This window comes from Crinia signifera, chromosome 7 (genome assembly GCF_055691185.1).
Source record: "Crinia signifera chromosome 7, ASM5569118v1, whole genome shotgun sequence".
In the NCBI taxonomy this organism is placed as follows: domain Eukaryota; kingdom Metazoa; phylum Chordata; class Amphibia; order Anura; family Myobatrachidae; genus Crinia; species Crinia signifera.
In genome coordinates this window covers 135,791,885-135,807,897 of record NC_139223.1, presented here as the reverse complement: position 1 = coordinate 135,807,897, position 16,013 = coordinate 135,791,885, and the positions used below count along the sequence as shown (strand labels likewise).

Genomic DNA, 16,013 nt, shown 5'->3' with positions numbered 1-16,013 from the left:
CTCCACATGCCTTCGTTATCTTAAAATCTGAAAATATAGTATAGTCAGCCCTAGTACTGCGATCCCGTAACAATCCCCTTTTCAATGACCATACTCTCATAGCACTACACATTATTCTGTGTACATTTCATCTTCAACCATTGCAACATAACTACTTTTACATTTTCTAAATGTGTTTTAAGCAATAAATTGTACAACATTTTTAGAACATGTGTTCAGCTATTTCTGTAAGAATGAAGCTCTTAACAAAACATAAGCCCTCTGCATGAGATCCGAGCTACAAAGTGCTTAAAAGATAAAGTAAGAATTGGTGTCATGGGAAGAACACCAGCTGTAAAGCACACAGGTCCATTATGAAAAGTATGGTAGTGGGAAAGGAGAAAATGATTTAATCAGGAGTATAACCAATTTTATTAGATGTTCACGCGGGGGGTGTGGCGCCACGGTGAGAGGGACATTTCCAAATATCTGACACATTTTAACCATGCAAAGCCCCCCAGTTCTTTAACGTGACAGTAAGGCCATCAGGTTCTTTCCTCTGATGTCTTTGTTGCTGATGACTGTTAAGATCCTGCCTGTGTATAGAGACATTCTGTTCCAAATGAGCGTTAAAAGCCCGGGGAGGAAGATGGGGGGGGGGGGGGTGGTAATTGATCATGTTTAAACAATTAAGATGATTGCATTTAAAGGGGAGGTCACCTGATGACCACGGCTCTACTGAGATGCACATGAAATCTATTGAGAGACTACTGTGGGAACTTTCTCTCCTGGAATTTTAGTTGAAATTATGACTGACGTCAGTTGTGGAATGTAACACACAATGCTTTTGATTATCAATCTGTAGATTTGCTTTGATGCACATTTCCTAGATGTGTATCTACCTATTTCAAACACGAACAAAAATAATGAACATTTTTTGGTCTTTATTTATACTCATGCCATGCAGCATTATGTCACAGATATTTGACTCTGGTCATTTGTGTTGATGGCCAGCTGCACAGCACCCATTATATACACCTCTGTATATACAGTCGGGCAAAAAAGTATTTAGTCAGCCACCAATTGTGCAAGTTCTCCCACTTAAAAAGATGAGAGGCCTGTAATTTTCATCATAGGTATACCTCAACTATGAGAGACAAAATGAGGAAAAAAAATCCAGAAAATGACATTGTCTGATTTTTAAAGAATTTATTTGCAAATTATGGTGGAAAATAAGTATTTGGTCAAAAACAAACAAGCAAGATTTCTTGCTCTCACAGACCTGTAACTTCTTCTGTAAGAGGCTCCTCTGTCCTCCACTCGTTACCTGTATTAATGACACCTGTTTGAACTCTTTATCTATATAAAAGACACCTGTCCAACACTTCAAACAGTCACACTCCAAACTCCACTATGGCCAAGAGCAAAGAGCTGTCAAAGGACACCAGAAACAAAATTGTAGACCTGCACCAGGCTGGGAAGACTGAATCTGCAATAGGTAAGCAGCTTGGTGTGAAGAAATCAACTGTGGGAGCAATTATTAGGAAATGGAAGGCATACAAGACCACTGATAGTCTCCCTCGATCTGGGGCTCCCCGCAAGATCTCACCCCGTGGGGTCAAAATGATCACAAGAACGGTGATCAAAAATCCCAGAACCACACGGGGGGACCTAGTGAATGACCTGCTGAGAGCTGGGACCAAAGTAACAAAGGCTACCATCAGTAACACACTACGCCGCCAGGGACTCAAATCCTGCAGTGCCAGACGTGTCCCCCTGCTAAAGGCAGTACATGTGCAGGCCCGTCTGAAGTTTGCTAGAGAGCATTTGGATGATCCAGAAGAGGATTGGGAGAATGTCATATGGTCAGATGAAACCAAAATAGAACTTTTTGGTAACAACTCTACTCGTCGTGTTTGGAGGAGAAAGAATGCTGAGTTGCATCCAAAGAACACCATACCTACTGTAAAGCATGGGGGTGGAAACATCATGCTTTGGGGCTGTTTTTCTGCAAAGGGAACAGGACGACTGCTCCGTGTAAAGGAAAGAATGAATGGGGCCATGTATCGTCAGATTTTGAGTGAAAACCTCCTTCCATCAGCAAGGGCATTGAAGATGAAACGTGGCTGGGTCTTTCAGCATGACAACGATCCCAAACACACTGCCCGGGTAACAAAGGAGTGGCTTCGTAAGAAGCATTTCAAGGTCCTGGAGTGGCCGAGCCAGTCTCCAGATCTCAACCCCATAGAAAATCTTTGGAGGGAGTTGAAAGTCCGTGTTGCCCAGCGACAGCCCCAAAACATCACTGCTCTAGAGAAGATCTGCATGGAGGAATGGGCCAAAATACCAGCAACAGTTTGTGAAAACCTTGTGAAGACTTACAGAAAACGTTTGACCTCTGTCATTGCCAACAAAGGGTATATAACAAAGTACTGAGATGAACTTTTGTTATTGACCAAATACTTATTTTCCACCATAATTTGCAAATAAATTCTTTAAAAATCAGACAATGTCATTTTCTGGATTTTTTTTCCTCATTTTGTCTCTCATAGTTGAGGTATACCTATGATGAAAATTACAGGCCTCTCTCATCTTTTTAAGTGGGAGAACTTGCACAATTGGTGGCTGACTAAATACTTTTTTGCCCGACTGTATGTATATATGTACCTCTGTTAAACTGGCTAGCTGCACAGTACCATTGTTGAACTGGCCTGTGATGCTCTACCACCGTTATACTGTCCAGCTGCACAGCACCATTGTTGTATTGGCCCGCTGCGTTGTACAGTACCTCAGTTATACTGGCCAGCTCGCAGCTCTACCACTATTATACTGGACAACTGTGCTGTACCACTGTTATACTGGGTAGCTGGACAGTGCCTGTGTTATATTGGCCAGCGGCACAGTACCACTGTTATACTGGCCAGCAGCACAGTATCTCTGTTATACTAGTTACAGTAGCTGCACAGCAGTACTGTTAAACTGGCCAGCTGCACAATGCCACTGTAATACTGGCCAGCTGCACAATATCACTGTTATGGCTAGCTGCACAGTACCACTGTTATACTTGTCAGCTGCACAATACCACTGTTATACTGGCCAGCTGCATAATACCACTGTTATAATGGTAGCTGCACAGTACCACTGTTATACAAACCAACTGCACAATAATACTGGCCAGCTGCACAATACCACTGTTATACTGACCAGCTGCACAAAATACCTCTGTTATAATGGCTAGCTGCACAGTACCACTATTATACGAACCAGCTGCACAATACCATTGTTATACTGGCCAGCTGCGCAATACCACTGTTATACAAACCAACTGCAGAATTATACTGGCCAGCAGCACAATACCACTGTTATACTGGCCAGCTGCACAAAATACCACTGTTATACATGCCAGCTGCACAGTACCATTGTTATAACGGCCAGATGCACAATACCACTGTTATGATGGCTAGCTGCACATTGCCACTGTTATACTGGCCAGCTGCACAAAATACCTCTGTTATAATGGCTAGCTGCACAGTACCACTATTATAAGAACCAGCTGCACAATACCACTGTTATACTGGCCAGCTGCACAATACCACTGTTATAATGGTAGCTGCACAGTACCGCTGTTATACAAACCAACTGCACAATTATACTGGCCAGCTGCACAATACCACTGTTATACCGGCCAGCTGCACAGTACCATTGTTATACCGGCCAGATGCACAATACCACTGTTATACTGGCCAGCTGCACAAAATACCTCTGTTATAATGGCTAGCTGCACTGTACCACTATTATACGAACCAGCTGCACAGTACCACTGTTATACTGGCCAGCTGCACAATACCACTGTTATACTGGCCAGCTGCACAATACCACTGTTGTAATGGTAGCTGCACAGTACCACTGTTATACAAACCAACTGCACAATTATACTGGCAAGCTGCACAATACCACTGTTATACTGGCCAGCTGCACAATACCACTGTTATAATGACTAGCTTCACAGTACGACTGTTATACTGGCCAGCTGCACAGTACCACTGTTATACCGGCCAGCTGCACAGTACCATTGTTATACTGGCCAGCTGCACAATACCATTGTTATGATGGCTAGCTGCACAGTACCACTGTTATACTGGCTAGCTATACAGTACCACTGTTATACTGGCCAGCTGCACAGTACCACTGAAATACTGGCCAGCTGCACAGTACCATTGTTATACTGGCCAGCTGCACAATACCACTGCTATACTTGCCAGCTGCACAATACCACTGTTATAATGGCTAGCTGCATAGTACCACTGTTATACTGGCTAGCTATACAATACCACTGTTATACTGGCCAGCTGCACATTACCATTGTTATACTGGTCAGCTGCACAATACCACTGTTATAATGGCTAGCTGCACGGAGCCAGATGGACAATACCACTGTTATACTTGCCAGCTCTGCTTTAAAACTGTTACAATACTGACCAGCTGTGCTGTACCATTGTTAAGATTGTATACGAACCAGTGGAGCACACACGACACGCCCGCACGTGCCTAGTTTTAACACACACTATCTGTCCTTTGTATGTTTATTTGTGTTTTTTAATACATTTTTCGCTTGCTTCTAATAAGAATAAAATTAAAAGTTAAGTTTTATGTATGAAAATTCTTGTTGGTGCACCACACCAGGACAAATCCTTTCTTTCTTTGTTTTCCCTGTACCATTGTTAGACTGGCCATCTGCACAGAACCACTAAATAAAGAACACTGAGTACGAGGGACGGGTATGGGTCATAGGGTCGACACACCTGAGGTTGACAGGCATTGGGTCGACCACTGAAGGTCGACATGGGCTTAGGTTGACACCTCAAAAGCTCGACATGGGATTAGGTCGACAGGGTAATTAGGTTGACACAGGCATTAGGTCGACATGAGCTGGGTTGACAGTCAAAAGGTCTACACAGGTTTTTTACGTTTTCTGTCCCGAATGTTCACACAGTTGACACCATATCAATTTCACGGGTCCGCGTGCATGAACTCGCTGCGCTCGTCATGCTGCAGTCACGGTGCCTCTAACTGGGATGCGCAAGTGTCTCACACATGCGCGTCCCAGTGTTTTGGCGACAGGGAACAGAATCCCTGCCCGTCTCCACTTCAAGGAGACAGGATAGGCTTAGGGGGCTGCGGGCATCTCGTGCACACGCGTCTCCTCCTGGCGGCTGGCGGGAGCTGGTGGTTGGCGGTCCGACCACCAGCCCCAAGCTAGACGCTAGACTACATCTGTACATCTCGCCCTTAATCCCTACTGTGAGAATTTGTAGTACAGTAGACTATGAGGAGTAAGCTGCCACATGACAGAACGAGTAACCACCCGTTTCAAAATTGCGAGAGACTTGCAAATTAATCACTAATCGGTATCCACACACAAATCCATAAACAATTATTGGACAATCAAAAGGATTTTACTATCTGTGCAAGTGTAAGTCTGAGGCTTTTACTATTCTGCTGCAACTGAGAAAGGGTGGAAGTGGTCATTGCTGAAGTCACGGACCCTTCTCAAAAGCACCTGGGCACACCTGTGTTGACACACCCAGAAAACATCAGGTGACCACCCCTAAATGATGTCTTCCTGCCAGAGGATTACATTTACAATCCATGTGCATTTTCTGTTGCTAATTCTCCTTGTGCATGCCCGATGCATACGGTAAGCTTGCCTTTGACAGCGCAGCATTATATACATGCTGCAGGCATGTTTGGGAGTAGACAAGGAGCGGTCCATAAAAATGGAGGCTTGTCATCTCCAATTTCCGTGGCATGCCAAGAGCAGTGGCTGCATCCTGTGACACAGTTTCACAAGCCCCACTAACACAGTTTTGCTGGACATACTGCGTATCCTGAGAATTAAAGAGAAGTCCAACGATGTGACCGATTGTCGCGATGTTGATCTGATGCTGCATCTTTAGACACAGCCAGCAGATCAGAAAAGCCGGCAGTGGGCATTTTGTTTACACAAGTATTTTTGCACAGCCGCTGTGTACAAAGACACAGCATTTGTGCCATTTGCTTCCACCTCAGTATCATACACTAGTTTCCCCGGCATGCATAGTGCGGAAAGACATAAGATACGCTCTACAAGCCATACATCCAACACATCATCATGCATCAACAGCATCAAGCCCTTAGTTTCTATTTTGCTAAGTTATCTACGTGCCTTTTTTCTTGCTTGCCATTTATATAGTACCTCTAATATTTTTCAGAAGCCCTCCGGTAGTTTGGCAGCACTGCTACACAAACTAATTAAATGAAATTATTATTTTTGCCGTGTAACACACACTTTTCAAAAAGTTGTCACCGAGTAGTGAGGTGCTGCTCTGTGTAATTACTGTATGTTTGATGTTTCAGCAAATATACCCTGATAACACCAAGCAATGGAGGATAATTATTTCATTCCTCCTAATTAAATATTGCATTTAAGTTCTCCGTTTCAAGTTTGTAAAGATTCTCTATTCAGGTTAGCTTCAAACGAATGTTCTCCTATGTGGAAACAGGGGCTTCTGGAACAAGAGTATTTTTGTGTCTGGCACTTTATCATCCCTGACAGATTTAAACAGCCTAGGTAGACCAGCAGGGGTCTGCCTAATATTGTTCCTCACGCAGCCTACCTTGCTGAGTTGAAAACAGAACATTATTGGAATCAATAAAAAGAGGATTCACCCCCCCTCTCCCCTGCTCCGTGTATATTCCTAGTTGATATTGCTGTCAGCCACAAACAAATGTGACAATGCTTACCTATAATTCCCTAGCACATTGCATGGCCAGCATATGTAAAGTAATAGCTTATTTTCTATTGCCACGCTTAGCATATGTCTCCTGTTGGCTCGGTTAGGCCTTTAGGTCGGTCCCTTGAGCTATACAACATTGCCAATTCTTAGCCCCTCTTCCTCACAAAACCAAATAGCTTTGAATCATGTTGAGCTGTAATTCTAATTTCTATGCTGATGCATTATGGGAATAAATGTATCTGACATGTTATGTCAATGCCACGTCTCTTTGTATCTCCTGTTTTTTGTAAGCCGCATTCCTACAGATGGTATTCCATTGAAAAAGCTCCTTTCCTGGAGTTTAAAAAAAAAAAAAAAAAAAAACAAGCACATCACCAAACCTCTAGGTGCAGAAGGCTGTTAACGGTTGCTGATGATAGTAGGGAAACATTAACATAATAATTAGTGTCTTGTAATTGTTTCATTAAAACCAGTTGTTCCATTTCTCCTCGTGTTTTCCCAGAAGAGAAGCTGAATTTGGACGACAGCCAGTGGGAGGACATACATGTTGTCACCGGAGCACTCAAGATGTTTTTCCGAGAGCTGCCGGAGCCGCTGTTCCCGCATAGCTTCTTTGAGCAGTTTGTGGAAGCAATAAGTAAGTGTATTTGTTTTTTAAGTGCACAAAATGGAAGTGAAATAAACGTGCGGGCGAGAAAAGAAAAACAAACAGCTAGCCTGCTATTTTTTTTTCTCTTCCCAAAGATTGTGTGCCAGTGGTAATATTTGCGTTCTCATACAAAGGCAGACAAAAGGGTAAAACATTTGATATGTTGCATGAAATAATTTTACAGCATTAATTGCTTTTCTCTTTTTTTAAACAATTTCTATTCAGGAAAGAATTGTCACAGAATTAGACTTGCGTCTGCTTTTGGGGAGATACAGGAAGGCAAAATTTAAGATGGAAGTCAAGAATATGTCCTATAAGTTATTTGTTTAATGGAGGGTGGGTGCTGTTCAGAGAAGAAGATTAAGGAAGATATAGGGAAAAATGACTAAAATGGGAATTAGACTTCACATGTGATGTTGCTATGGGAAACCAATCAGAATCGACTTCTTATTTATTTAGCACCCTCTAGAAGATAGTAGAGAGGATCTGATTGGTTGCTCATAGCAACATCACATGTGAAGTCTAATTCACATCTTAGTAAGTTTCTCCCACAAGCTTATGTAACTGATCAGTAATTTCACTTTCAGCAGTAAAGTTAGGTAGCTATTACCCCTTTCAAATCTATTTTGCTCACCAGCTTGTATAGAGTTTACATACAGGAGTTAAGGGGGGGGGGGGGGGGATTCCACCTCCTGTAATGGTAGGGGGGGGGGGGGACTCAGGTCCTTCTCCATCACAGCCCTGCACAGTAATTCCAATAGAAAAGCCTATCCCAGTGGCTTCCTTTTCTGGCATGGCATATTTGCAGACATGCTGTCACTGACGCTGAAGTGAAGAGGTGTGGAGAGGAAGTTGAAGGCTCAGAGGCAGGTGGGGTTTATTTACAAAGATGGGATTTCTATTTCAGATGGGACATTGCTATAATTGTTTAATACAAGGATTCACTGTGTAAGATTACCCTAGATGAAATAGGTCATGCCTAGAAGAGAGGAAGTGGTTGCTTCATCCTTCAGCTAGAAGTAGGTTCCAAGCTTACATGTATTTTTCATCCCACCCACAAGCATATCAGATAAGGCAGCCATGTTTTAGACCCATACTGTAGACCCATGGCCTACAGTATCTGGTAGAACTGACTAGTGTTTAGTAGTATGATTTACCCTGTATGACTCGATCCATGAACAGCAACTCCCGATAACAGGGGGACCATCCAAGGCAGTCATCTGGTGGACACCTTGTAGGGGGATGCAGTTAAAATCCCGGTGGTCGGGATCCCGGCGTTCAGAATCCCGACGCCGGAATCCCAACCGCCGAAATCCCGACACTTTCTCCCTCCGGGGGTATCCACAACACCCCCGGAGGGAGAATAAATTAGCGTGCCAAGTGTAGCCCACTGCGTGGCGAGCGCAGCCAGCCCGCAAGGGGGGGCGATCCACGTCCCCACCTTGTCGGGATTTCGGCGGTCGGGATTTCGGCGGTCGGGATTCCGGCGTCGGGATTTTGAACGCCGGGATCCCAACCGCCGGGATTTCATACTGAATCCCTTGTAGGACCTTGATGGCTTACCTTGACACTCCAGTTGTTGTTGAACAACACATCCCATCATGCTCTGCTTCAGTTTTGCTATTTGCCATGCTAAATCTTATGCAGATCATGCTGGGATGTGTTGTTCAACAACAGCTGGAGTGTCAAGGTTAGCCATCAAGGGTGTAGGGTGCTGGCAAGGCGTGCAGACAGTGGAGGTATAGTATATATGGTATATAATACACAGTAAAAGGTAACATCAGTAGCTAGGGACACGGCCAGATTAACAATAAGGTGGATAGAGCTTCAGCTCCAGGACTCCACATAAAAATAGGCCCATCATCATGACAGCAGGATGATCACCAGCTGGCTGCATGGTTGGTTATAAAAGTATTAAAATTGCATTTTAATTTTTAAACAATTATGCAATTTTTGTACTTTTGTATACTTAGGGAGACATTGGGGCTTATAGTGTATATGTTCTAAATGCCTTCAAGGCATTGCCCTCACCCCCTATACTCATAGTAGGCCCTTGAACATTTTCAGCTCCAGGCCCATGAGACCATAATCCAGCCCGGGCTTGGGGTGAAAATAATGGTACAGGCTGAGCATCACTTATCTGAAGTGCTCGGGGCCACGAGCATATTGGATAAGGGATTTTTTACAGATTTTTTTTTTTTTATACTTACCTGGTCCCCTGTCAGTGCCCCAATGGTCTCCCAGCATCCAAGGTGTCCCCTGGCATCCACGGCGGCATTCGTCATCCTCTTCATCAGCATCTCCGGTCCCAGGGGTGCAGTGCGCAAATGCATGATGTCACCGGCACACTCGCGCAATGCACCCCTGGGACCAGAGATGACACTGAAGAGGATTCTGAAGGCCACAATGGACACCAGGGACGAGGTAAGTATGAAAAAAGTGTCAGCCTGTGAAGTAACGGGCATTTACCTTTTAGATCATGCAGGGTTTACAGTAAAGTGATGTTTGCTAAAACTTTATTCACGGGTTCTGAACCAGACTATTCACTGCACATACTGTATGTGGCTTCACATGCTCAGAAAACAATCATTTTAATATATCCTGCTTGTCCAGTAATATATCCGATATTGATATGTGCAATTATCATGCAAAAATAGCTGTAAAGCAAAAAATGATTGATAAATACTGTAAGCCACTTAAATCACACATGACAGTCTCCATTGCTGGCCTAATCTGAAGGGGTACAGTATGTGACCCTTACTGTATTGCACTCAAAACTTGCTTAGCCTTTCCATGCTTGACAATGACACAGAAGTTTCCATCCTCCATTTTGAAGCAATTTCTCAAAAGATACACATTCACCATCCCCCCCAGTACGCATCTGACAATCAGGCACTGCAAAGAGACACATCTGCAAGTGTTTCATAGCAGATACATTTAAGAGCAAATACAATGTGCTGTTACACTGCACAGCATTGCACCACCATGACCTTTTACCTTATGCTGGGTATACACCAGAATGATTTCGGTTCAATTCTCCCCGGTTTAGACGCATCGTACAAAAGGATTGGGTGTAAAAACTGCAGCATTGTACTTGTTTTCAGTACAATTCGGATCCAATGCGCGCCCCCGTGGGTCGTTTGTCAGTTTTACCTGCTGCACTAAAGATTCATCATCTACATTGAATTGGGTACCACTACCAATCATGTGCAGATTATGTACTCCAATGCATTGTGCGACCGTCATACTATTTCAAGGAAATTGTTCCACGATTGTCGCTTGGTCATGGTTGTTCTGGTGTGTACCCTACATCACAGTGAGGGCAGGATCACCAAAACAAGTGCAATACCAACCCATTCAGAACAAATCTTGCAAAAAAAATTGTGTTTTATTGCCAATTTTTATGTTCAGTTCGGAAAATGTGATCTTTACTAAAAGCTAATCAGACTGTTTTTAAACCACCCAATGGTACTGTAGGTATTCTATTTTATACATGACATTCAGGGGCAGATTGGGAATCTAAAAGTGGCCCTGGAAATTTTCTAAAATTAACCTCAGGTGGGCAGCACCAAATCAAATGTAGTCAGAGCCAACACCAAAATAGGTGCATTTAATGCATCACTACTGCGTGGAAGCCGTTGGCAGTCTGGTGGCCCCCCGACCTTTAAGCTGCTGTGACAAACCACAAACCTCCACATTCCAAATAATAACCCACATTGCCTCACTGAGACTGGCCACAGACCCCAAACCTCCATCAAGCAACCAACTTATTATTTATTTATTTATTAACAGTTTCTTATATAGTGCAGAAGATTCCGCTGCACTTTACAATTGTATTACCATAACCCCACAAATATCAGCGATATTCCCACCCTTCCTCCGGTGGAGCCCTGAAATTTGTACACCCCCAGATAGCACCTACTTCTGTCCCAATGATGTCACAATGGATTCAGATGGGCCCACGACTTAGATGAGTATTTGCAGCATTGAGTACTCTGTGAAATGGCAATGGTTGTTTGTGTGGGAGACAGGAGGGGTTTGGGGCTACTCTTAAAAAATCACTAGAAGGTGGCCTCACGGGTGTGTCGGCTGCTTGGGAAACTTCCCAAGCAACCGACACACCCGTGAGGCCACCTTCTAGTGATTTTTTAAGAGTAGCCCCATACCCCTCCTGTATCTATGGCCCCTGATGGCATTAATAGGTGTACTGTCTCAAACTGTATTGTGTTTGATCTGGGGGCCATACATAAGCTCCAGGATTCCTTTGGCACCATTTCAATCTCCTGATGGACAATCAAAACAGCTGTTTGGTGAAAAGCGATCACCGGTGATCAGCCAGAGAACAGGAGAACTGTTCTCTGGCAGTAACGCTAGAGGTGGGGTGACAGTAACACTAGAGGACTGGGAGGGTGGGTGGCAGTAACGCTAGAGGACTGGGGGGTGGCGGTAACGCTAGAGGACCGGGGGGCCGGAGGACTGGTGCTAGTAGCACTACTGACCCGGGGAGGGGGGGAGCAGGTGCACAGCATGCGATTGGAGGAGGCTGGGAAGGGAGGATTTTTCTGCACAGCAGTGGCGGCGGCAGCAGCAATCCCCAGACCGGAACTCCACTCAGTGTGCTCAGTGCGTGATGATGATGAATAAGGGTGTCACACTCACAGCACCTGCCGTGGCCATCTTCCAACTGGTCAAAGCCGTGGCCATATTTACTGCGGGCTACACAGCCAGGCAGCCCAGGGGGGAAAGCAGCGGCCCGGCCAGGGGGGAAAGCGGCCAAATCTGGACCGGCCTACCGGGAAATGGCCCAGTTTCCCATCGGGCCAATCCACCCCTGGACCTGGCCACTTTTAGTGTTTCGTGAAACGTGTTTTAGATCTGTATCTCTGGCAGTGTTTTGGATCTGGATCTGTTTCAAAACACCACCCTTCTGTGTTTTGTGTTTTGGAACTGTTTTTTTTTTTTTAAACACATAAAAATTGCTAAAATTGCAGGGTTTTTTTTCTCCTACGCTTATTAACTTCAATAACATTCATTTCCACTCATTTCCAGTCTATTCTGAATACCTCAGACCTCACAATGTTGTTTTTAGGCCAAAAGGTTGCACCAAGCTAACTGGATGACTATGCTAAACAACTCAAGTGGGCGGCACAAACATGTGGCCCATCTAGGAGTGGCACTGCAGCGGCAGACAGGATGGCTGTTTGAAAAACTAGGACCCAAAGAGCATATAATGCACAAATAGGACTGCGTAAATAGGACATGCACACTGTCTTTAACCCCTTACCGACGCAGCCTGTTTTTGCCTTCCTGACAGAGGCCTTTTTTTCAAATCTGACATGTATCACTTAAGTGGGGATAACTTTTTTTTGCTTTTACTTATCCCAGTGATTTTGAGATTGTTTTCTCGTGACACATTGTACTTTAAGTAAGTGGTAAATTTTGGTCGATACAGTCTTTTTTTTTTTGTGAAAAATACCAAAATGTCGTAAAAAAATTGAACATTTTGCAATTTGCAAAATGTTAAATTTTCTGCTTGTGAGACAAATAATCATACCACTCAAAATAGTTCATAACTAACAAAGATCATATGTCTACTTTATGTTTTAATCATTATTTCAAACTCCTTTTATTTTTTTGGACACTAGGGGGCAGCAGAGTCAAAATTATACACCTAACACAGTAAACGCTGCTTTTGGCTGTTCATGTTTGAACAGCCAATCGCAGCGATTGCTGAGGCACCGGTGCCCCCCCTGGGCAATGAAGGAAGATGTCTGCTGTCAGGGACAGCAGACATCGTCCCTCTGTCACCGCGTCTATAGACGCGGTGACAGTTTAAAGTCATGACGTACATTTACGTCATGTGTCAGGAAGTACATCCCGACCATGACGTAAATGTACATCAAATGTCGGGAAGGGGTTAACAAACCAATCGTTTCAGCGACAGGTTCTGCAACACGACTGTGGCTGAAATGATTGGTTTGTTTGGGCCCCCCCAAAAAAAGATGCAATTCATCTCTTCCTGTACAAATACGGCTCTACAGAGGCATGATCTCATTCTCATCCTCCGATTCCTCATCTCCTTCAGTGTGTACATCCTCATCCTCACAGATGATCAATTCATCCCCACTGGAATCCACCATTACAGGTCCCTCTTTAGATTCTGGAGGCAATTGCTGATCTTCTTTGAAGAATTGATCATTCATTTTGATGAATATTTTGTGGAAGCAAACTCCTACTCCGCTCGCTGACCTTCACTAAAAACCCTTTCGGAGTACACACTGGAGGAAAACTCAGGTAAAATAGAGCCAGCTTGTACAGGGGCCTCTAAGTTGCTTTTTTCTCCTGCCTGTACAGGTACTGACTTTCTGACATGTCTACTTGGATGCTGTCACCAAAGTAATCCTCCACCATTTTTTCAATGGTGACAGCATTGTATGCAGTGACAGAAGACATGTCAGCCCTCATTGGCAGGTCCCTCAGTCCAGACCAGATGTCCAAACTCGCTCCTGCCTGCCCTGCTTCATCGCCAGCGGTTCAGGTAGGAAATTTTAGCTGTTTCCTCACAGCCACAGGTGTGGTAGAAACAGAGACACAACATACGCTTTAAACAAGATCAGACCAAAAACCCCACATAACCTCCAGTAGCATTCATATCTAATTGCATCCCAACAGAACTGTCTTGTAAACTGGTGGGACTGCCATTCTATGGAATTCTATCCTCATGTATCCCTCCTATTATACCTATAGATTGTAAGCTTGTGAGCAGGGCCCTCCTACCTCTATGTGTGTTAGTGTCTACCCAGTTTGTTTCATCACTGCTGTTTCCAATTGTAAAGCGCAACAGAATATGCTGAGCTATATAAGAAACTGTAAATAAATAAATTCCTCTGACTGTAATAGATTGATCACCCTCGTATACTGGCAAAGCTAATAAAAGGCTTCATCCACAAAACCTACATTCTTTGCAGAATCTCAACGCTTTAGCTCCTCCTTCACTTTCTCCAGCTGCTTCTGCAACAGCCTGATCAGGGGAATGACCTGAATCAAGCTGGCAGTGTCAGAACTGACTTCACGTATGGCAAGTTCAAATGGCTGGAGAACCTTGCACAGCATGGAAATCAGTCTCCACTGCGCTTTGGTCAGGTGCATCCCCGCTCCTTTGCCTATGTCATAGGCGGCTGTGTATGCTTGAATAGCCTTTTGCTGCTCATCCATCCTCTGCAGCATATAGAGGGTGGAGTTCCAGCACATTACAACCTCTTGTTTCAGGTAATGGCAGGGCAGGTTCAGTAGTTTTTGATGTCGCCCCAGTCTTCGTCAGGCAGTGGCAGAATGGCAAACTTGTCCCACATCTACCCTGTGGGCTCTCACAGTCATATGTCCATGGTTAAGTGGACAGTAGTTACAACTGCATTTTTCAGGGCACTGAGGACACTTTTTCAGATGTCTCTGTACATCCTGGGTATCACCTGCCTAGTGAAGTAAAATCTAGATGGGACTTGGTACCGGGAACACAGTACCTCCATCAATTGTCTAAATCCCACTCCACTGATAGGGGACACCGGACGCACATCTAACACCAACTTAGCTGTCAAGGCCGCAGTTATCCACTTTGCTATAGGATGACTGCTGTTGTACTTCATCCTCATCACAAACGACTGTTGGGCGGCCAATTGCTTATTGAAAAATGTAGCGGTGTTCAGGCTTTCCCTCTGGGATGATGAATGACTCCCAGCAGCAACAGAAGCGGCAGAAGTAGACATAGTGCTGCAGGATCCTCCAGAGGAATTCCAGATAAAAGAGGAGTCAGTCATGCCGGTGACATGGCCTCCAGGACTACCTCAGATCCGGATTGAGGGGGAAATTGAACTAAACTATTTCTGAACTAAACAGTGACTTTTGAATGAACTTCAGGTGATGCATAAGCGAGGATGTCCCGAGGTGGCCAACGGCCTTACCCCTGCTTATTGCAGCATTACATAAGCTACATATGGTGAGACAATTGTTGTCCCGATATGGATAAAAATAATTCCAGACCAAAGAGGTGGGTTTTTTGGTCCTCTGCCCAGGCATGGCGACGGGCTTTTGCATCCTACTGACAACAAATACCTCGCCCGGTGCCTCATTTAAGCAAATCACATCTCCATCAGCAGTATCCTCCTCGCCAATTTCTTCCACAGCGCCAGCTACATCAATATCCTCCTCCTGGTGTACAACATTGACACTTTCAATTTCAAAGTCATGAACTGGACTGTGGTTGATCCTTCTAGCATATGCAGAGGGCATGCTGCAAATGGTGGAAGGAGCCACCTCGTCCCATATAGTGATGGGAAGGTCAGGCATCACAGCCACCAAACACCTTGAACTCTCCTTGGGGATTTGTGATACCATGTCTTTAGAAGGCACAGTTGCTGTGTTTTTGATGACAGCTTAACACTTACATTTTCTAGCAGGGGGGAGGAGGAGGGCTTAGATCATCGTGTGAAGCTGAACCACTGAACATACACTGGGCCTTAGCCGTTCCTTGCCACACCATGTCTTAAATGGCATATTGACAAGCATACGTTTCTCCTCAAACGATTTACATTTATTTTTTTTCTTCTTGTTAC

General features: G+C 44.4%; 1 protein-coding gene across 1 annotated transcript in view; it reads left to right on the top strand.

Moving 5' to 3' along the window:
• The window catches only part of ARHGAP15 (Rho GTPase activating protein 15), a 579,674-nt gene that overhangs the window by 467,050 nt on the left and 96,611 nt on the right, over positions 1 to 16,013 (top strand). The window contains exon 13 of the mRNA XM_083153856.1: positions 7,258 to 7,392. Within this exon, the coding sequence (XP_083009982.1) occupies positions 7,258 to 7,392 (135 nt within the window). The remainder of the gene's footprint in view (positions 1 to 7,257; positions 7,393 to 16,013) is intronic.